The 23,460-nt window shown below is 43.2% G+C and overlaps 1 protein-coding gene across 2 annotated transcripts in view; it reads left to right on the plus strand.

Moving 5' to 3' along the window:
• Nucleotides 1-23,460, plus strand: part of map3k10 (mitogen-activated protein kinase kinase kinase 10) — a 33,291-nt gene continuing 9,831 nt past the window's right edge. Inside the window, exons 1-4 of one of the 2 annotated variants that reach the window (XM_035155265.2) lie at nucleotides 1-831; nucleotides 1,453-2,841; nucleotides 22,772-22,952; nucleotides 23,094-23,242. In XM_035155265.2, the coding sequence (XP_035011156.2) occupies nucleotides 1,839-2,841; nucleotides 22,772-22,952; nucleotides 23,094-23,242 (1,333 nt within the window). In that variant the 5' untranslated portion in view covers nucleotides 1-831; nucleotides 1,453-1,838. Of the gene's footprint in view, nucleotides 2,842-22,771; nucleotides 22,953-23,093; nucleotides 23,243-23,460 lie in introns of both variants that reach the window. The other variant, XM_035155264.2, reaches the window with a different exon arrangement.

Genomic DNA, 23,460 nt, shown 5'->3' on the forward strand with positions numbered 1-23,460 from the left:
AACCGAGCACCGGCGTGTTTGGATGCGGAGTCAGCCCCACACACACTGACAGCTCGGTAATGTCACGCCTCACGGGAGGAGGAAGAGCCTGTTTGGATGCGATGGAGCCGCGGACAGCTGGCTGAACAGCGGCCGCAGCGCAGGGACAACCCGGAGAGGTTCATGTGACGCCGGATCGGGATACTGTCGCTTGGTTTCGGCCCGTTCTGGTCCTTGTTACTCGGATGCAACCACACGCCCGTGCGATGATATCGGCGGATGTCTCTGCTGTCAGAGTCCAGGTTCGGTTATTATAGTAAATGCAAAGTGTTAGAATAAACAAAGCTGTTGTGGTGGAAGACGCAAACTGGGACTGGATACTACAACTATAGCCTATAAATAACGTTATTGTTATTATTATGGGGTGTCGACCCATTGATAAAGACGACATGGAAATGGAGTGGATCTCTTCTTCATCGCATTATTACACTGTAATGCTGCTGCTGCGATGCCTCCATGCAAACCTTCACTGACTATATTCTCCGCCTTATTTACACCGTGCGACTGTTTCTGTAGTGGACATTCACACCTTCTCCTGCACGAGACGATTGATTGATTGATTGATTGATTGATTGATTGATTGATTGATTGATTGATTGATTGACTGATTGACTGATTGGTGATCTGAAACTACAGTGCGTGCAGGGAGAGCAACAGGATAATAAGCAGAACTGGCAGCATCCCTTCACCACTGCACAACAGTTTCTCCTCCGGTCCAGGACCCGTCTCCATCTCAGATGTAGCCCGGCAGAGGCGACTGAAGCAGGCCGCTGCACACACACACGCAGGCGGGTAAGCTGTGCTCAGACCCGGCTGGATGCTGGACGAGGTGCCCCTTTGCAGCTCTGTAGCGCCGGATACCTGCCGCCCTGCCTGCGCCTGCTTTCTCTAATTCAACCCCCAGCTGTCTTAAAATGGACGGGGCCTTTTGGTAGAGACTATTCGGGGACGCTGAACCGGCTCCGTGCATGCAGAATTTAGCCCGGACCGGCTCGGGCTCGTCGGGATGTAGGGCGAGCATCCGCGGATGTTTCCAAACGAAGTATATAGAGGAGGAAAAACAGCTCATATTCACCGAGATGGCAGGCGGGGGAGGTGCGTCTACTCCGGGCTGGATGAGAAATAATGAGGACCCTTGCTCAGAGGATTTCACCCAGCTCACACACAGACTGCTGTTTTTATTGGCCCCATAAATAGTCTATATTCCATACTAAGATTAATCCTACGATCAGCTGTCTGAGTGTCTCTAGGGCTCTCAGAGTCAAGACACACTAGTTTTCAATGGGATGAGGTTGTGTGTCATTTAGACTAAGAGGTTCAAAGATTTAGCTTTTGTTAAATTCCTAGCAATGAAGGGAATCCATAATAAGTATGCAACTGTTTTTGTAACTCTGGATTTGTCTCTGTGATCAGGACCTCTTCACACTGACGGTTTCTTTCCAAAGGATTTCACCGGACCTGCTACTTCTTAGATAAACACATATTCACATCTACTGTGAGAGCAGCTTTTTAAAGGACTCCATCGTGGAAACAATCAATGAGGTTACACTCATAGATCTGCTCTGCTCAGTCATTGTTTGACCTGATGTACATTGTCCCTAAATGAACTTGCCTTTGGGGATACATGTTACTTACACACTGCATAGCAACAGCACAGAAGCAACCAGTGACAGGATTTGGCACAGTTTCAGCAGAGAGATGTGGTGATGGGGGGGAGCAGTTTCAGCTCTCTGATCCTCTGATCCCCTCTCCCCCCCGCTGGTGGTCCAGGACACCTCGTCTCAGTCAATGGGCTCTGTATGGATTTTGTGCCTAAGTTGACAGTGGACAGGCCGACAGCGTCAAAGAGCAGCCAGGCCGCCATGAACCCATACGGCAGAGCGAGCAGCACAGCAGCCCCCCTGTCCTGCACCAGCTGTGGGGGCTCCTGCTCCCCACCTCCCCCCAGCCTAATCCCGCCTGGGCCCCCCTCTACTACCTCCTCCCCATCCTTCATGACCCTGAATATGACCCCTCCACCGCCAATGTGTCCGGCTCCAGTTGTCCAGGTGGAGAACGGCAGCAGCTGGAACTCCTCCACCATCTCTTCGTCTGGCTCCCCAGACTCCCACCCTGGTCACCGTTGTGGAGCCAACAACCCCAACGCCTACTGGACGGCAGTGTTCGACTATGAGGCCACAGCAGATGAGGAGTTAACCCTGCGACGTGGGGACCTCCTTGAGGTTCTCTCTAAAGACTCCAAAGTGTCTGGGGACGAGGGTTGGTGGACAGGTAAGATCCAGGACAAGGTGGGTATCTTTCCAAGCAACTACGTCACGAAAGGGGACGCTGCCAGCTACCAGCAGCTGACCGCAGGTGGGCTGGTGGCAGGTGGGGTGGGGGAATGCCCCTTGGAAGTAGACTTCTCAGAACTGCACCTGGAGGAGGTGATAGGAGCTGGTGGATTTGGGAAAGTATACAAAGGAGTGTGGCGAGGAGAGGAAGTGGCTGTAAAGGCTGCTAGGCAAGACCCTGATGAGGATATCAGTGTCACAGCCGAGAGCGTGCGCCAGGAGGCCCGGCTGTTCTGGATGCTCCGGCACCCCAACATTATTTCATTGCGTGGTGTCTGCCTGGGGGAGCCCAACCTGTGCCTAGTGATGGAGTATGCCAGAGGAGGGGCTCTGAACCGGGCCCTGGCTGGAAAGAAGGTTCCTCCGAGGGTTCTGGTGAACTGGGCGGTCCAGATTGCCACAGGGATGGACTACCTGCACAACCAGGCATTCGTACCTATCATCCACAGAGACCTGAAGTCCAGCAATAGTAAGTACTGCAAACAAGTGTCATTTACCTTCTCTGTAAAGAAGTAATATACGTTATAATGTGCCATTGTTAAAGTTGTATAATGTTTATTTATAAGGTCAAGGGTCAGAAATATTTTCAATTGTACCCACCTTCAATTCTTAGCAGACGGACCTTGGATGGGACATTTTCAGGAGTTCTCAGCCATATCTCACGGTTTTCATCAGTTGTCATAAGATGCTTAAGTTGTTATCACATGACTGCAGGTGGTAGCATTTGGGTGGGAGATTGAAACTCTGTTTTTCACCTGACCCCAATGTACCAGAAGGAGTACTAAAATTAGGGTTAGGGTACAAAGCTGTTGTGGTGGAAGATGCAAACTAGGACTGGATACTACAACTATAGCCTATAAATAATACATATACTCTGTGGATATGTAATATTGACCGAAATATGACTAAAACTATTCAGCAAAACACTAAATACAGATGTAGTGTCCAAGTTGTGGTATTTTCTTAAGATATAATAACTGAGAATATTGATGGCACTCTCAGCTCCTATAAGCATGGTAAAGATGAAGCTAAAACCTAGTATGGGACGGATTATTGTGGAGTCTTACGATTTTTCTTTACCTTCTGGACAGTCAGACAAGCTGTTACCAAAGATGAACTTACTATCTGGCTGTAACTACATATTCACCACACAGATGTTGACGTGGTATCGATGTTTATATACAACAATTGGCAAGAAAGAGATTCGTTATCTCACAACCTATCATTTAAAATGGAAAATTCTTAGCACAGATGAATAATTTATGGTATTTAAGATTATGAGAGAAAATTCAGATAAGAAATGTACCTTCTACAAGTAATAAATGTGTTTATAAACAGTTGTAAAAAGTGCAATATGTTGCTGTATTGAATAATTGTCCTACTTAAGATATGGAGCTGTTTGCGGTCTAGAGGCTTGATGTGTGGTGACAGTTATTACTTTGTTAATTCAGTGACTGCCAGATACAGTATGACAGATAAGTGGGTATAAATGTAAAAACGTTAACTAATGACTTTATAAAACATATTGTCATTGAATTCCAGGGCACAAAGTGAAGGTTTAGGACTCCAGCTGCTACTTAAATTGAACACAGCGGGTATGGCTTCAGTCCTGGAGAGCTGGTCCATCTCTGCCATCTTTTACCCAGTCATCCCTTTCTCTGCACCTCCTCCTGCCTCTCCTCCTCCTCCTCCTCCTCCTCCTTGTCTTCCTCCTCCTCTTCGTCCTCAAGGAGAGCAGTTCTGCTCTGCAACTCACTGTGCTATTTTTGGTCCTTTGTGCTACTTGCTGTTTAAAGACGCAGTTGCAGTTGTTGGTGCATCAAAGAAGTAATACACAGTGAGCATCTTAAGTGCATTTGTGTATGCTTGTGTGTGCAGGTCAGACTATGTGTGTTTATTCCCACTGACATGAGTGATGGGGGGAGGGAGTGTTCAAATATGGGTGGAGTGTGCAGGATGCTGCCTAAAGGCCTTTTTAAAGAGGGAGACAGCCGAAGTGAGTGGAGCTTAAACACACTTGCAGCTGATCTGCTGAAATGTCTCCTAATCTTCAGCCTCTCTCTGTCTTCTTGAGTCTCCCACTTTTCAAACGTGCACACCCAGCTCCCATCGCCTCCCTGTGCGGCTCTCACTGTAACGATGAGCGATCAGATGCGTATTGGATGGCAGAGCCTTGGCAACAACACCACAATGCTGCCTTACCATGGTGACATGGGCACTGCTTCTGTGTCACTGAGTCATACAGCTGCTAGCCGCTGTCAGCTGCTGCGCAAAATGTCAGTCCCCCAATTTAGAGTATTGTCTGTGTGAAAATAGCAGCTGAGGAAATGCAGGAAGGCTTCAGGAAGGGGTTCGGACCCTGTGTTCCCCCTGAACCATAAATCTTACTGAAAATGTGTGGGTGCTAATCGTTAAGTACGCGATCATATGACTCACACTCACACTGAGGGATGTTTGCATTAGCCTGGCGATGCCCAGGAGGAGGAAGCATCAGAGGAAAGTGAGACAGAGGAGAGAAGTAGCGAGTGAAAGGATTGTGAGAATAACAGGGTGAAGAATAGATCAGGTTGTGGGGAGAAAATAGGCTCGGGGAGCAGAGAGAGTGGAGATGTATGAAGCCAGAGAGGAGACTGATGGGAAAGAACAAGAGAAGCAGAGCGTGGGGGATAAACAGCGGTTCATCTCAGTTTAGGATTACACCTCAGCTCATTGTCCAGGTGCGCTGGTCTCAGGTGTCCTCTTCAAACTGCCGACCACTTGGCATCAGTGCAGTTACAGAGCAGGCCCCCAAGCTCCTCCTCTGTCTTCCATCAGCCGGCTCCTTCGCTCAGTAAACAGCCTGCAATGTCCCACTAAGAAATTCATCGCGGCAAAAGTGACACTGCTGCTCTCACAGTGAGCATGTGTTTGAAGCTTTTACAAACATTTCTACAACTCAGTAGTTTTATTTTTAACTTGGCTCAGACGCTTTCTTCTAAATTTATCCCATCCCCGGTTGACGTTTTTCAAGGTGTGTCTGCGGTGAGCACGTGTGACTCTGTGTTTTAACCTGCTGAGTGTTACTCACAGCGGCGAGTGACTGAGGCAGTTTGTTCACGGGGGAATAATCTGATTACGATGACCTCCTTAGAGTGATGTCACAGCATGTTTGTGGATTGGCAGGTCACTGCCCCCGTGGACATGCCTCACCTGTCACTCTGATCCTGGATCAGCCTCCAGTTTCTCAAAGCATAGGGCACTGGTTGTCCTCGATGGCTCATTTGACACATGGGATTAAAGCTACCAGAGCGGATCACTGTAGACATAACAGATACGGTGTAGTGATATGAGGGCGAGACAAGGCCTGCCATTGTCATCATTGATTAATCTGATTGATCAATCACTGAGCTGGTGAATAAGGTCAGAGTTGACATTAGTGTTTGTTTGATCAGCGAAACGAAAGATTTTCCGTTTATTGTCATGAAATACTATGAAGACATTTGAGAAGATGAAACCAATAGATTTATTTTGCTTTTCAGCTAATCAACATATTTTTAGAGGTTGACAGATTTGGGGTAACGTAATAACCCATCCATCTATGATCTATACCACTTATCCTTCTTTAAGGGTCGGGGGGCGGGGGACAGGTCGCCAGCGTATCACAAGATACAGAGACAAACAATCATTCACACTCGCATTCACACCTAGATACCTCAATCTGCATGTATTTGGACTGTGGGAGGAATACAGAGTACCCAGAGAAAACCTAAACAGACATAGGGAGAACATACCATAATAGCCCGATAGCCTAAATGATATCTTTTCATAACTTTAAGAATGCTTAACAATTATTTACGACAATTAAATTATCCTCAAGTGAATTATATAGTTGAATAAATGAATGTAATCAACTTATTTGCAGCCATTCTCCAAATAATTAACACTCAATTTGCAAACTCAAACATTTCCTTTGAAAGCACCAAGAGTCATCGTGATAAGTGGCTTTGTTTGTATTTCTCAACCTGAAATATTTCTGCCTGTAGTCATCCATGACTCAGCGCCACTTGGGAAAGTTTATGACTGGTTACTTATTTGTTTGAGCATTTTAACTTTAACTGCACAGTGACATGGATGACGGGGATCTGTGAAAAGCGAATGACCTGTGACAAAAGTCTTAGCCGGCGGGTCCCTGTGACTGGTTATTTATGAATCAGTGGATTTAGTTTAATCTTACAGATCACACAGTTAATGATCAATTAAAATTCCAACTTTAATCCTGAATAAGTTGTGTAGTAGCAACAAATCAAACACAGACATCACTTTGAGCTGAACAGGTCTTTCCTGAGCTTGAAAACCGCAGTCGTCCAAACAGCCTTAAGTCAAGGTTGTTGATGTTTTTCTGGATCTTTCAACCCTGTCGCACATTCCTCATTGTGGTCTAATGATTTACCTTTAAATCAACACAAAGGAGACGTCTACAGCTTCATGGCAGCTCAGAAAAACAAAGTAAGATTAAAAGCAGGAGAAGAAGCGAGTAAGTGGACCTTGAGTGGACACATCTATTTAATATCCTCGGCCAGGACTTTAAAACCGAGTCATGTTTCCTTTAAATTCTCTGAGAGTCATTGACGCTTCATGTGGAGCTCTGCAGAGGCGGAGTGTCGGCTGCAGGTAAGACAATCCAGGTGAGCCGATCACCTGTTGCCAACAACAACCAAACCGCCCATATCTGAACCTGTAGCCTGACACTGACTCACTTTGGACATCCATGTACATACAACATATAACCAATGTTTGTCGTGTTATTCAGTTATTAGTTATTAAAACAAAGCAATGTCGATGTTTGAGGTAGTGTTATTGTCCAAGATGAAGGTTTCTGTGAGGTTAATGGTGAATGCAGAGGCTAATAGACCCACACAATAAAGACTGAGTGAGGTTGACATTATCTGCTGCTTCAAATGGAAGCCATGTTTACACAGTCAACACTCATCGGAATAGTGGGAGCCATGTATCTCGAGGCAGGCTCGCCAAGTGTGCCGTAAACTCCCAGGGTTGAAATGACAAAGCAAGAAAAGACAAATTAATTTAGTGAAACTATCATTTATTAGGCCTTCTTTGTAGTTTCTGTTCGTCGACGTGTGAAAGTTGCGACCATGACATCAGCGACAGCGTTGCGAGTGGCGTAATAGCTACTTAACAGATTAGCAAGGCGAGATATGGTCATATAGTGGCTGTCGCTGAAAAGCCTGCGTCTGGCCGTTCATGTGAGAATCTAAGAGTGAGTCTGTTGAGGAAAGGATTAGAGCGGTGGCCAGTGCTGGCTGCTAATCCCCCAGAGAGACGGAGCGGTGGAGGCCGAGACTGTGACTAACTGGACTAGTGCGAGCTAGCAATGGGAGCAATGGGGCACGAATAGAGGAGAAGAGACCAGTATCGTGTATTTGAGGAATGATATTTATGGACATGACTTTTGCAGGCGTCATTTTCTATTGATTAAGGTTAATTAGTAGGTTTCATTCTTCGGTGAACTCTGCCTTTAAGAAACATTGATAAAGCAGCTGGACTGTATGTTCATGATGCTTCGTTCAGTTCTGACAATTCAGCAACTCTGGTCTCATACTTTCTGCCTCTCTCCTGTGGTGAAGGCTCCTCTTCAACTGTGACAAATTTGAACGATGACAGACAGTATTAACTCTGTTTCTGTTCCGTCTATGTGATACCCTCCTCTTCTTCACCTCTCCAGTAGATCTCTCTCTGTTGGCATCTCCTCTCCCCTCCTGTTCTGTTCATCAGAGCGAGGCAGTCACCCCATGTCAACAAAATTAACTAAATCCTTCTTGAATGTGATGATTAGACCATCAACATATTCTATTCATTATTTTATTGTATACAGATTAACACACTAAGCAATATCCGCTTTTACAAATGCCAACCATCGGTTGTACGACCTGAATGACAGATGAATAGGTGCCTTGGACACTCAGGCTTTACGACGCCATTAGCAATTTATTTTTTCACATCACTGAGTCATTTTTAGGAGGAAATGGTTACAGGAAATGGTTACAGTTATTCTATGTGAAGCTTTAAGAAAAGAGGATTGGATTAAAGGAAAACATGATTTCTGTGTTTTATTGGAGGCCTTTTCAAGCCCGGTGCATGTGCAGTGAGTGCGTACTGTAGGCCTGAGTGCGTATGGAGGTTGGACAGCAGGACATGCCGGCGCTAGGGCAGAGAACTCACACTCCTACTAACACACGCATATACACACACAGAGACACACAGTCATGCTAACGCTGCAACAGAGCAACAATGACCCCATTCTCACACAGCAGCCCAAGACAGAGCGAGAGCAGGGCGCACAATGGCAGGAGTCACTGCAGGGGGGATCGGGGGGGCTGAGGGATGGGAGATATAGAGGCAGTGAGGGGCGACTGTAGGCTGTGAATGACAGAGCGACGGATGGAAGCAAGGCAGGATGGGTATAGAGGAGGAGGGAATGCGCTGGCTGCAGAGAAACCCCTGGAGGCTCGGCTAGGAGAGAGAATGGAGAGATGGATGGGGGAGGGAGGGAGGAAGGGATAGGGAGAAGTGTAAGGCAAGTTTGATTGGAGGTCAAACCATTCTTCTTTCTCAGCTACAGATTAAGGTTAACATCCATGATGGAGTGTCGGCTGCACTTTCACTATCTGTGTCTGTCTGTGCTGAAGGCCTCATTACACCGATAGTGTCAAGTACACATATATAACAGTTATAACCATATGAAGACCAGCACGTGTAATAAGTAATAATCTGATCACTATACACTATTTTGCTGATGTCAACCTCAGTTATTATTTAGTGTAATGTATATAATATTCCTGCATGGTCTTGTGCCCATCTTGAAATTCAGCTCAGGTTTAGTATTATCACACATCCTGAGGAACTCTTTAGAAATTACGGACTAAATCATCATATGATGAGCAATAAAGCAAGACATGATGAAATGTTAGCATGCTAAAGTAAGATAACAAACATGATAAACATTATACCTGCTGAAGATTAGTGTGTTGCCGGAGTCCCTGTGAGATTGTTATCATGCTGACAGTAGGATTTGGCTCAAAGTCCATCGTCACAGAGCTGCTCATGTGGCTGCACAAATCTTTCCCAGAATGCAGCGATTAGAAAAGCAAAAACCATAGAGCAGTAATATTTAATGTTTTTCTGGGAGTGATTTGTTGTATTTTGTATTTATTCAAAAAAGACTTCTCATGTCATTTTGAGATTCAGACTCTCTCCTGCTGCTCCGATAGCTTCAAATATCAAAATTCAGGTTTTGGTGTCACTCCCCCATCGACAATTCTCCAGTACTTCATTTAAGACTCACAGTTTTATTCTACCAGCTGCCTCAATAGACCAGAATCATATGCTGCCTCTAGACATAATATACAGTACAGTACATTACATTGAGTAAGGGGTGATCTGACTGTTTCTTGACTTGTTATCTCCATTTACTTACAAGCTGCACCCCTGATAAAGTGTAGCCGGCTTTCTGGAAGGTTATCAAAAGATATTCGGGGAAATAGCGAAAACCAGTTACTGCAGTTAACTCAGCCATGTCGGTGCAGGTGGAAGGGACATTGCAGTACTTGATCAGAACTCCAGTTTATCAGAGGGAGGATTGTCCGACGGCCTTTGGACTGTGCCCGCTGCTCGGGCGGCGTGTGAACTCAGCCACACCGCTAACAGATGTCTGAATCACCTCGCTGACAAAAACAGAAACGCTGCTGATGTTCCGTCTGTCTCAGTGAGCGACAGCTGCAGTGACACCCGTCAATGGCTTGGCTGCATGATAATGAATACACTTGCACGTGCCTACACACACACACACACACACACACACACACACACACACACACACACACACACACACACACACAATGACAATTTTCTCCAGTAGTCAATAAAAAGTTGATTTGAGGCCAGTCAACAGTAATGACTTCCCCCTCTGTTTACTGCTGTGCAGCATGTTGTTGTATTTAATGAATCTCATACAGCTTAGCAACAGTTCGAGTTATAAACACAACACATTGATGTAGATTTGCAACATACACACCAGATATATATACATGGACACCAGTATTCTGATGTCAACCAGATGAAGCCATGAGAACAGCATTTTGTGATTAACGTGAAACGGGTCATCTCATTAAGACATGATGGGTATTCCGACCTTAGTCATATAATGTAGACATGTATACGTCTTAATTGCATTATAATGTCCTATTGCAGTTTTCACACCATTTTGCGACATTAACATACGACCGCTACCAGCTGCTTGACGACACATGCGCTGGATCCAAGTGTAAACAAGTTGTAGGACGTGAAGATTATAATCAAAATAATGTCTCAGTCAGAATAAGGTCAATAGTTGGGATATGTCTGTCCATGTAAACATAGTCTTCTTCAGATCACTGTTCAGATGTTCATTTATGTTTAATCACATTTATCAGTGGTGGATAGTGACTGATTGGATTTATAAGTACTGTACTCACAACTTTGAGGTACTTATACTTTACTTAAGTATTTCCATTTTATGATTCTTGTTACTTTTACCCCACAACATTTGAGTTGAGTTAATTTGCATATTCAGATTAATAATTTGTAATACAATCAGTGATAGTGATATGATTGTGATGATTCTTATGGGTTCAGATGAGACTTTCTGATCCCCAGGGGAGTATTTGACAAACCACTCATCAGTAAATAAAGTCATTACTTTTATTTTGTAATTATAATAGTCAAAGGGAGGTGGGGTAAGAGAGTATGTGCTCAGAGGCTCTATCTCACAATGTTAAGTAAAATGAATAAAAGCTCCCGGGTCCACCCAGTTAACTGAATCACACAGAATGTAACAGGGTCGTGCCTGGGTCATGACCCCCCCCTCCATAAAATTTCATAGAAATTTGTTCAGTTGTTTTTGAGTAATCCTGCAGACAGACAGTAATGAAAACATAACCTCATGTGCTCTATTTATAAATTATAAATACTTCTTTCACCACTTTACACGATTGCATGCAAACATGCTGCACACCAGTGGATTATATAAATGTGCCGTATTTGCATAAAAAGACAGACAGCTGGAACATCTTACAGCCTCCAGTCAGGCTGTGTCTTTCCTCAGCATCGCCTCAAACTCACCTCAGCTCTTAAGTTAGAAGAGAGGTCGTCTGAAATTAAAGTCTACATAACTGGAGGGGGAAAAAACTTGTGGAGATCAACAGGAACAGATCTATAGGACTTCTTTTTTCACTAATAAACGTTCTGCAGAAGGGCGAACACAGTGTCTCTATTTGTTTCTGACAGTAAGAAAAAGCACATGGGGGGGCAACGCTATACATTTCAGCAGACAAAGTGCTAAACACAGTCATAAACACGCTTCCATTGGAACCTCCTGGGCTGCTGTATGTGCAGTGGCTGTCAGAGGGTCATTGTTGTTTGCCAGCAGCCTGGCACGGAGAGTGGGCAGCCAGGCCAAGCAGAGAAGGCGCTGGGTGTCCCCCGAGCCAAAGGTCCTTCACCCACTTTCATGGTGGAGTCGAGCAGAGGACACTTGAGCCAGACAACAGACAGTACACTGCATGTTTGGAGCATGTTTGGAGTGTGTGAATACGAGAATCAATCCCAGAACGTGATGTTTTATTCAATGTGGACATTCACCACTGGAGATATTTGACATATAAACATGTTTGTCGTTTAGTGCACATGAGTTGGTTCAGAGCCGACACCAGCCGAGGGTATGAATATTAGATGAGATAAAAACACATGGGACTGACAAAGACTGCTCAGGTTTATGATGTCAGATTTTCACTCTAACTATAGACTGAGGAATATGTCTGTCTGTCCACCCGTCGTTCTCTTCTTCAATAATGTAGACAATAGCTCTTCTGATCGACTTCAAACTTGACAGTTGTTTTACTCAGAATTCAAGAAAATGGTCATACTTTTTTATTTATTTAGAAAATATTAGTAAGGAAACTTCGGGCCAAGCAATCAGTCCTGATACGGACACATTTTCCACTAGTTCAGAGAGTGACCAGGTTTAAACGTTTAATGATTTTAAAACAATTTTGTGCTCCCTATTTTAAATGTCTCTTTATACAAATCAGAAAACAGAAATTGTTGCAATGACTGAATTTACAATGGTAAGTTAAATGATGATGATGATTATTTTGACCAAAGAACCAAAACACACAAATATGTTTGTTTTCTCAAAACACAGCATTTTCTTTTTACATACAGACGGATGGATGGATGGATGGATGGATGGATGGATAGATGTTATTTATTGAGCCTTCACCAGAGCATGATACTCAGCATCATAAATTTGATGAATGCTTTATGACAAAACTACACTTTTCTCCTCTTAGTTTTAAATTAATGACCTTTGCACATCAACAAATCAATAAATGTCATGAAATGGCAAATAATAAAGCAAATTCTGACGCATTAAGACATGACACGATTTAACAAATAAAATATATTTAGTTTTATATTATATCCTTATATTAATATAAGGATGAGTAATGTCCAAGGTCCCATGTGTGTTTTGTTCATTAATGTTTTGGTGTTACCTGGTGCTTGATCGTAGCTTTAAGTCGGCTACATCATATCATTTTGAAGGCAAAAATAACTGGGAGCAATGCCTAAAGACTAATATATTAAATAGATACAAATAAAAGACTGGAAGAAGGAGTTGTTCTTCTTCTACTACTACACCAAAATGTAATTTGTCAACAACACACATTCTGATTGGTTAGATGTGTACATGTCGGAAGCGAAAAAATGCCCTGTGAAATTTTCAAAGCTTGCATTGACTGGATGCAGGTCTGAATAATAAATACGTGCAGATTCATTACATGGAACAAACAAGTCTTGTGTGCAAAGACCTTTAATCCAGAAAAGTGCTGAATATCTGAAATTGTACGATTCAGAGTTGTGGTTCACATCAAAACAATTTTGGCTGTTTGCAATTTGTCAAACTAAAGGAGTCGTGACATTCCCACAGTGGAAGTACTGTACATTTTTCATCCCACACACACACACACACACACACACACACACACACACTTATAGATACGCACTCCATGCCAAAAAGAGTGCAGAGAAAGCCGCTTCATTTAATACCAGCGTCTCTTCTGCCTGGTCACACGAATCTGGCAGCTGCGTTTGTGTGGAGACAAAGTGAATGGCTGCAGGGTGAAACTGTGCCACTGTGTGGCTCAGGATTAGAGCCGTGATGGCCTGTGGTTGTACAAGTCAAGCCAAGCCGGGGTATCCATGACATGGGGGCATACACACACTACAACCTCGGTATCAAAGTACGGAGGAGCGGCAAGAGCCCTGGTGATTAAATGCGAGTTTAATTGAGAGTTGTTTATGTGCTGAGATGCTCTGAATGCAGCTGATGTGTTCACTTTAAGTTTTATCTGTGGAGCAGATTCTCTACTCATACGTTTTTATGGTTTAGATCATAAAACAGAATGAAACTGGATGTTTTAATAGAGGAACATCAGTTCTGTCTTTTTACGCTGTAAATATGATATATTTGACATTTTTATACTGTATTTAAAGTAACTTTAGTGTGAATGAAGGAAAGAAGGAAGGAAGGAAGGAAGGAAGGAAAGAAGGAAAGAAAGAAAGAAAGAAATAAGGAAGGAAGGAAGTGAGTAAAAAAAAGAAAGAAAAAGAGTGAAAGATAGAAAGGATGGATGGAAGGAAGAGAGACAAAGAACGAAAGGAGAGAAGGAAGGAAAGAAGGAATGAATGAATGAAGGGAGGGAGTGAAAGAACGAAAGAAAGAGAGAAAGGATGAAGAAAGAAAGAAAGAAAGAAAGAAGAGAGTGAAAGATCGGAAGGAAGTATGAGAGTGTGAGACAAAGAAAGAAAGAAAGAAAGATGGAGAGACCTATTGAAGACATCTGGTATTTGCTGCCAGGAAAATTAACAAAAGCTCTCCCTCCAGTCATTTCTCTTCACCTCTATCAACCTGAATCTTTTCATCCTCTCATTCATTATTTCCCTCTCTCTCATCGTTCTCGTGCCTCCTCTTCTCTGTGTTTCTTGTTTTTTCTTACCCTCTCACGCTCCCTCCCTTTTTTTGGCTGCGTCTTCCCAATATTTCATTTTCCTCCTCTGCCCTCGTTTCTGCCGCTCTCGTCTCTCTTGTCATCTCTCTCCCTCTCTTTCTTCCTCTTCATCTTCTGTCTCCCCTCCCCCACCTCTCATCCTCAGACTCCCCCCTCCACCACCACCACCCCCTCCTCATCCCACATTACATACACACAATCTCCTCACCTCTCAGTTACTCCCTGTTTTTTTTGTTTTTTTGACTCCCATCCACCCTCATGGTTTCTTCTTCCATTTCTTCTCCCCGGTGTGCTGTGATGGTAGCCAGGCTGGCGACAGCTGCAACAGCAGACAGTCAGGCAGTGGGCGCTGGCGGGAGGGTAAGAGGGGATGACAATGAGGGGGGAGAAAGAGGGGATGCAGGGATGATGAGGCCGTCATGAAGCAGTAGGGTTGGAGGGGGGGATGTTACTTTTTGTTGGCAGAGGTTTTAATCTTTGAAGAAACAGAGACGAGTATGTCGAGGCCTGCGGGGTGAAGGAGGGAGGCGGGGACTGGCTGCTCAGCATCCCATGGGCCTGAATCTCATCTGTGTTGATGCACCATCGTCTGGCTGGCGTGTCAGTCACGCTGCTGTATTTATCTGTCACACTGACGGGCTCGGAGACACACGGCTGGAACCGGCACTGAGGTGCTGGTGTTGCACCTGAGCAACCAGCAGCTCTCCAGGAGCAGGGAGACGCTGTGGAGGAGCAGGGAGATGTTGGGGGGGTGGCGTCAGGGGAGAGTCTGTCTGTGGTTTGTTGGAACGTTGGGCCTGATTCGCTGACTAGGCGCCGTGGTAACAGCTGTTCCACCCTGCAGGCTACACCTGTTCCTGGATGAAGGGCAGGAGGCGGAGCAAAAAGAGACGATGGGGGAAAGAGAAGGAGAAGAACGGGCTACTGCTAAAAAGATGGAAAACAAAAATGAACCTTTCTGTAGTTGTAGAGATGAAACATTGTTAACATACACACAGACAAATCCTGCACTGTGAAACATGCAGGAATGTGGTGGAATCAACTAATATTTTCTTTTTAACTCAATGTAAATGTACAAGTTTTGTTATTCCAAGTTTTAGTTTCTAGTTTAAAATTTTCAGTGGACTTCAGATCTTGAATGAATACATGACTTGAATTAATCAATTCATTTAATTTAGATTTTAAACAAACACATTTCCCAGCATGCATTGTATCACAGACTCTTCTTTTAAGGAAACAGATATTATGTCTCTAATACAAGGTTTTAAGATATGCAAGTGTTTCTTTTGATAATGATAGAAACTACACTAACCATGATGCAGGTATTCTGAATACAGTGTCAGATCCTCTGTCTGACAGACATGAACAGAATAACTGTGGAGAACTGGGTCTGGACATGTTCCAGAGTTTGCCTTTCACATATGAATAACGCAGGAGATTATCTGGGTCAGATGCGTTCAGGAAACTTTCTGGAACATTCAGGTGATGGGTGGCACCCATAGTGCATGAAGGAGGCAGGACATGACGTTTAAATTCCACTGTGGAAAATACAGTCCCTGCAACTTGTTTAAGAATTTCGGCGTCTGCCTTTACCACCAAAGGTATTTCCAAATTGACATCTTTGTCAGGTTCTTCTGTGTCTATGGCTCCTTCTTTCATCCTGAGATATTTTAATTTTTCCAGTTTCACGTCTGTCGCACGTTGGAAATGTCATCGACCTGCTCGCTGTGAATTTTCCAAATATTCTCCTTCTGTATTCTGTCATGGGCTCATTCTGACATTTTTTGGACATTTTGCCAGGGGACTGGCAGAACGAGTTCTGGAAAATTTCTAAAGCAAATGACTCAGACATTTGCCTTCTCACATACAGCCCCTGGAAAATGCATGTTTGAAAGCAGCTTCAGTGATGGACTTGATCTTTTCACTTGAATCAGGTATAAAGTTGGTGAACACATCTCACAAACTAGTCCTGACAGACCTTAGTCTGACCCCAGCAGACCCTCCCATGTTAATGAAGACATCACACACGTGGTTCCACAGTGGGAGCAGCACAACTCACCGTGACTGATTCTAACATGCTAAACTAAGAGAGCTTAAAAAGGATCCTCGTGGGGGCATAGAGGTTTCTCTGCTCTGAGTCGCCTCCACTTTCCCTGCATCTACGGCCTCTGCCTTTGTTGTCATAACAACAAGTTATAATGACACAGCAGATTGAACTGGTCTGTAACCATAATAACAGAAACAGTGAAAGTTACCCGGTGAAGCTTTGTGTTGTCCTCTGTGCTCATGGTAAGTAAGAATAGCTGGGGGGAATTAGGTCACGTACAGATGCTCTGTATTTGTGAAGGTCTGTATCTCTCAGCACAAGCACCAGAAAGTCATCACCAGCTTCTGACCCAGAATCAGGTTCTTCTGTTGTGGTTTACACTGTGTTCACAAACATGCAGTAGATCAAGTGAACAGTGCAGTTGACTTTTGATTTAAGGGCTGAGTCTGATTTAACCACAGTGTAAATGTTTCCTCATATAAACTAGATTTCAGTTTCTCATATTGATAAGAATGAAAGTCAAATGTTAGTATCAGCTGTTACAGTAACACTGCAGGAACTTCAGCAGGGTCACCACAGTTAACTAGTATTTATTATTATCAATTAAACTATATTTTAATGAATAAATGTGCTTTGCAATTATGACAACTGCTTTTAATCAGTTTTTTAAATTATTTTTATTGATGTAGTTTGTTTATGTTTTTCTATACTTTTCTTTTTCATCATATAATACCTATTGTCTGTTTAAAGTCACAATTATTGTGTTGTGAATATGACAATAATATGTCAAATATCACATTTTGAAATGAAAAGAAAGTAAAATAGTAAGAAAATTTACTTAACATACAATACTGATGACGTCTAGGTCATTATAAGCTGAAAAAGACTAAAATCAGCAAATGAAATCTTCATTTGTCCTGTCTGTAAAGTCAGAGGTTGAAGAGCAAAGGAAAGAAAACAGTCTGCAGCTCAGATCGCTGACAGGTTGAACCAGCTCCTGATCAGCTGATGGGAGCAGGTAGATCTGTCAGCTGACTGCTCAGGTGAAGCTCCCACAGCTGGTTACATGTTGTTTCAGCAGGTATCGTTGTTTACTTAAGGCAGAACAGAGATAACAGCTCTGTGGCTCCGAGGAGAGACACTGAAAACAATTGTACACAGTTTTTCTTTTATTTGGTCAGTCTACATCTACTAGTTTTATGAAAACAACAAACTGTGGCTCAGTGTATTTTAAAGACTGCTTAAAAAATAGATAGGTAAAGGTAAATAGGTAAAGATTAGAATTCATGGCATCAGAGTGAAACAGGAAATCTTCCGCTAGACTACATTTTCATGAAAAGTGTAATTTAGCAAACTGCATATTATATGTATTATTTTCATTGTATCTTACTGTTTTTTAAGCATTTATTAGAGAAGGGGAAGCACAGAGATGCAACAAAAGTCAAACCTGTTTTTAACTCAAGTATCTATCTATCATTCCGGTTCGTTCTTTGTTTGTTATCACAATTGCAAAACAAAATACCAAACAGATTTCAATGAAACTCGGTGGAAGGATAAGAAAGAACCCATTAAATTATACCACGGTTTCAGACAGTTTCTATGTTTTCTTTCTTTATCATTTCCATCAATTTCCCAGGAAATAAATCATGGATCTAGATGAAAAACTGATATCTGTGAGTGTGACATTTGGTGCAGCTTGACTGAATTTTAGCGCTCTTTCATTCTACTTGTCAACAGGATTATTCAAAAATACTAAACTGATTGCCATGAAATGTTGGGGAGGGTTGGGTCATGACCCAAGGAAGAGCCCATTAAGTGTTTAAGTGGATCCACTTTATTGATCATGGAGAGAGTGGGCGTTAGCCCTGGCGGAGGTATGTACTCTCCGGTGTCCTCTTAGATCCTGCTCTGTTTAAGTGGTGCTTACATTGCAGTCACCACCCAGCTCCACCTCAGACTTTATTGTTGTCATGTTGGACTATTGCTAATTGGTCATTCATTTATGTAAGTGCTGACACAGCTCTGTACGGTATGTTCTCTTGCCTCCCTGTTTCTGTGACAAACACGTGGCACTGCTAGTTTCTGGTGTCATATTCGATCATGTGTGTGGCTCAGACACAAATTCCTTCACTCTGAAGACCTCTGACTGAATTCCTCTGAGCCGACTGTAGGTTAATGTGTCACCAGGGTTTAATGCACTGTGGAGGATTAGTCAAGTTGAAGCCTCTCTTGCCCGTTCACTTGTTTATCAGTGTTTGAACAGTGACTCTGGGGTCAGGGTCCAGGGATGGAGGAATGAACAGCGGGAGGTTAAAGGTTAAACCCACACTGGCTCACATGAGGCACAGGAACTGCTGCTGGACTGATTTCTTTAGCTGTGTCTGAAATCACACACTCATTTACTAACCCCTACTTTACCATATAGAGTCTTCTCATCCGTGCCGGTAATTACATCATTGTCGCAGGTTTATGATGTACAACAACAACAATGTCGGCCGGAGGAAAATCCCACAATAAATTTTGTATTATTATTTGACACCTAGTATTAAAAGTTTTAGGTAAAAAAACATGTCTTTAAATGTAGAAATAAATAGTTTTGCCTCAGTTTGTGCTGTGAAGCTCTGCTCTGCTCGTATTTACATTTGTACGGCTCTTCCTGCTTCTCTCCGTCACAGGCGTCTAATCAACAGCAAGGGTGTTTTTTTACTACGTATTAACTAACTGGTGATATAGTTGTTTCGTTGTAAAATTTGATAGTATAATTTGAATACAATTTTTATTTTATGCAAGCATTTATGGTCACCAGACTTGATAGCTTTGGTGATCCCGAAGTTTTTCATCCAGCCCCCCATGAGATTAAGATTTCAATTTTTCCAAAACGTGCAAAGCAAATGAAACATTTAATAAGGTCTCGTCTGTACTTTGTATTTATTGCTTATGAGTAAATATTAAACATGTCAAACATTATATCTGTTTAACATTAATATGTTGGGATTATAACCGAGAGAGAGAGAGAAGTTGCAGCAGTAAGCACTGTCTCCTCAGAGAAGTCTGGGTTTGAATGGCTGGAGTTAAACGTTCTCCCTGTGGCTGTGTGGGTTTTAGTCCACAGACATGCAGATTGGTTTAATTGGAGACTCTAAATTGCTTGGTGTCAGCCCAGTGTCTGCTGGGATGAGCTCCAGCCCTCTGCGATCCTCAAAGAATAAGTGCTACAAATAAATAGATTTTTGACCACAGATTTGATCCATCTTGCGCCGCTTTGAGCATCACAGCCTCACAGAGCTGCTTCTGTGGCTGTAAACATGTTAATCCATCAGTTTACATTCATTTTGCTGCTCTCTGGGTAATAACATCTCTGGTTATTGATCACGTGACGTCTCTGATATGTTGTTGTGTGTGGACATTGTGGGCTCGTGGCAGGACAGACACACACTCGTATGGTTCCGGCACAAATTCAAACTGGAACGGAGACATTTCACTTGATCACTAATCCAACTCTCACAGTATGTTTATGATAATGAAGCTGTGTGATTAATGAATCACACTTCCTGTCCTGTGAGTAATGTTTCCCATGAAGCCTGTTGCTATGGGAGACTTGCTGTAGTAACCAGGGAGTGTTTCTCTTTCATAAAGACTCTATTTTCAGATAACATTTGAAACAGCTCTGCCACTGTGTAAAAGCCACTTTATCCTTTAGGACAGTTCCCCCCCTTCACTGTGATGAAATATGCTGTGATGCGTCCCACACCCTCGTGGGCGTTGTTTGTGTTTCGCCACAGTGCAAGTTTCTGTGCTGCCAGCTGAACGCAAACATCTTGATTTTCGTGTTTGACATATGGCTGAAAGGCTGACGGCTGTGATCAACCTGTGGCAGGAAGGAGGAACACGTGCAGGTGGTGTTAAGAAGCAACACGGAGATGTTCCTCAAGGTGTGAGAGTAAAACCGTGATGTTATAATTGCATCGGGAAGAGAGGGAGCAGGTGGAAACGCGGCTTCGCTCTCGGGTGGAGTTTGTGTAAACGCAGCTCCATCCTCCATTCAGTTTCCGTTTTGCCTCGCTGCTCTGTCATCAGCCTCTCAAACAAAAACAGACCTGGGAAGGTTTGACTGTGAGGAGGACGACACGCCCGTCTGAGCATGCAAACACATCCACATCCCTCGCTAAGTCTACCTGCCTCCATCTTCTTAGACACGCACACAGCCCTGAGGAGACAGATGTCACTCACACTATCAGAATAGAAACGTAGGTTGGACGATGGCGGCGGCTTATTATCACTGTCAGCAGCCCGCACTTATTCCTTGTCTGCAGACGAGACATGCAGCACACGACCTAAACATAGAGGTGGAATGTATGTTACTGTCCTCAAGTACCATTCATTAAGAGAGTCCTTCACTTTAACATTCCCTTTTCATGCCTCTTTATTCTTCTACCTCATTATATTCCACAGTAGAATACACTTAGTACATTCACTAGACACATCGGACTGAACGGCTCCGCAGTAGAGGTTCAGGCTGTAAGCAGCGAATCATTTCCTTGTTGATGAATCCACTATTTTCTCTATTAATCAATCAAAGTAGTTAAAGTTAAATTAGTTAAACTGGACACATAAGTAAACAAAATGTTATCAACTCTGAAGGGGACTTTCTTTAAATGACATTTTAAATGTATTACCTTTACTTGTAATAGATTACTTTTATGGTATGGTATTGGTACTTTTACTTAAGAAAAGTTACTTATGTAGTGTAACTTCTTCCTGACTTTATCTTCTTCATCACTGAAACTGCTGCTGGTGAGTTTGTGGATGGAGCAGAGCACAGAGAGGCACACCTTCGTCACATGAACGTGTGTGTGTGTGTGTGTGTGTAAACATACACTGCTGTGTGTGCAGCCTCTCTCCACCACTCTTTGCATACGCTTGTAGATAAGAGAGAGAGAGAGAGAGAGAGAGAGAGAGAGAGAGAGAGAGAGAGAGAGAGAGAGAGAGAGAGAGAGAGAGAGAGAGAGAGAGAGAGAGAGAGAGAGAGAGAGAGAGAGAGCAACCTGGCTCCCAGTGTGAGCTGTGTACACTATAAATATTTCCATAGCCAGCTCTCACACGGAAATGAAGGAGGAAGTCGTACATGGAAGAGAGAGAGAGAGAGAGATGGAGGGAGGGATGAAGGAGGTGAAAGTGTAACATTAAAGTAAACACTGAAGTGACTGTCGCTGTATGTAAATGATTTTATTTTCGACTCACATTGTTCAGACTGTTGTCCAGAGGAGACGCAGTAGTTTCACCTCACAGCAGAAACCTGACTCTCACTGGTCTGACCACACCTGTACAGTAAACATCGCTGTTATTCAACATCTTCACTGTTTACATGTTGTTTCTTTTAATGGGAATTTTCTTCTCTGACACAGTTGTAATTGTTGAAACTGGATTTCATGGTTTTGCTCCAAGAAAGCTTGTAAAACATTGTCAACATACAACATACGATGATTAGAAGTTAAGTATTGAATTCAATGTGAGTTGTTTTTAGTGTGGAAAAAAGATACATTAGTAGAAAATACATTGTTTTAGTAAAGTTTTGCTCATATACTAAACCATCCTATTCATTATACTTGTACACAGGTTCCCATATAATAGTACAGACCTGGTGGGTCACACAGCCAATATTTTCTATTGATGTTTTTTACTACGGAGAGTCGTACTCACTGCGTTCATGATGCGCCATTTTTCAAAAGGTCAAAGGTTACACAGCTTGCTCGATGCTTTTGTATTTCTAAGCACATCATGTTTTTTTTTGTGGGTGAGTCCCACTTGGCCTGAAAAAGCTTCTTGGGGAGACACTGGTATTTGGGCTGCAGTTAACAAGTGTTTTCATTATGGACAGGTTCATGGATAATGTCGATTATCTTCTCAAAACAGTGAATTTTTTTTTTTCACACAAATGTCAAAAATCAATGATATTCAATTCACTATCATAAAGAAACCATTTGAGGGAGCAAATAATCACATTTGTGAAATCAGAGCCAGTAAATGTTTGGTAATTTAGTTCACAACAAGATTGATTGTCTCTTACTTTATGGATCTTTCTTTGTGTTCTGTGTATATATTTCGTCTCTCGAGTGTGACGTCTCTTTCCACACATTTCAAAGACAAAGAAGAGTATTTGTATTTCTGTGTTTTCCTTTCTGAAAGGAACTGTTAACAAGGTCATATTTTAACTGTTCTTTATTCTTCCTCCTCCTCCTCTTCCTCAGTCCTCATTCTGGAGCCAGTGGCGCGGGATGACCTGTACGGGAAGACCCTGAAGATCACAGACTTCGGTCTGGCCAGAGAGTGGCACCAGACTACCAAGATGAGTGCGGCAGGGACGTACGCCTGGATGGCGCCTGAGGTCATCAAGCTCTCCCTCTTCTCCAAGAGCAGCGACGTGTGGAGGTACAGCGCTCGAGTCCGTGTGTCACCTTGTTCCCCCGATCTACACAGTGACAGACTTCCTTCCAGATTGTCTGAGGAGAATCCTGTGATGGAGAGTGAATGAGTTTGAGATTCATTTCCCCACTCTGTCTCCTCTCTTAGTTTTGGCGTGTTACTCTGGGAGCTGCTGACCGGCGAGGTTCCGTACCGGGAGATAGACGCACTGGCCGTAGCTTACGGTGTCGCCATGAACAAGCTAACACTTCCAGTCCCCTCGACCTGCCCTGAACCTTTTGCTCAGCTGCTGGCAGGTAAGCAGGCGCCCACCCGAACACCATGAGAGATTATTTAATCCATACTTTCCATAAGTAGTCCATACTTTGGTCACTGTGGAAACTGTGATGTGATTTTGTCTTTTCCATAAACTTTCAGAATCTGTATTTGAACTTGTTGGATGTTACTGCACTTCAGTCGTCAAAAATGACTTTAAACACTGAAGATATTCAGTTCACTTACACTCACAGATGAA

The sequence above is a fragment of the Hippoglossus stenolepis genome, chromosome 4 (genome assembly GCF_022539355.2).
Source record: "Hippoglossus stenolepis isolate QCI-W04-F060 chromosome 4, HSTE1.2, whole genome shotgun sequence".
NCBI classification, from domain to species: Eukaryota; Metazoa; Chordata; class Actinopteri; order Pleuronectiformes; family Pleuronectidae; genus Hippoglossus; species Hippoglossus stenolepis.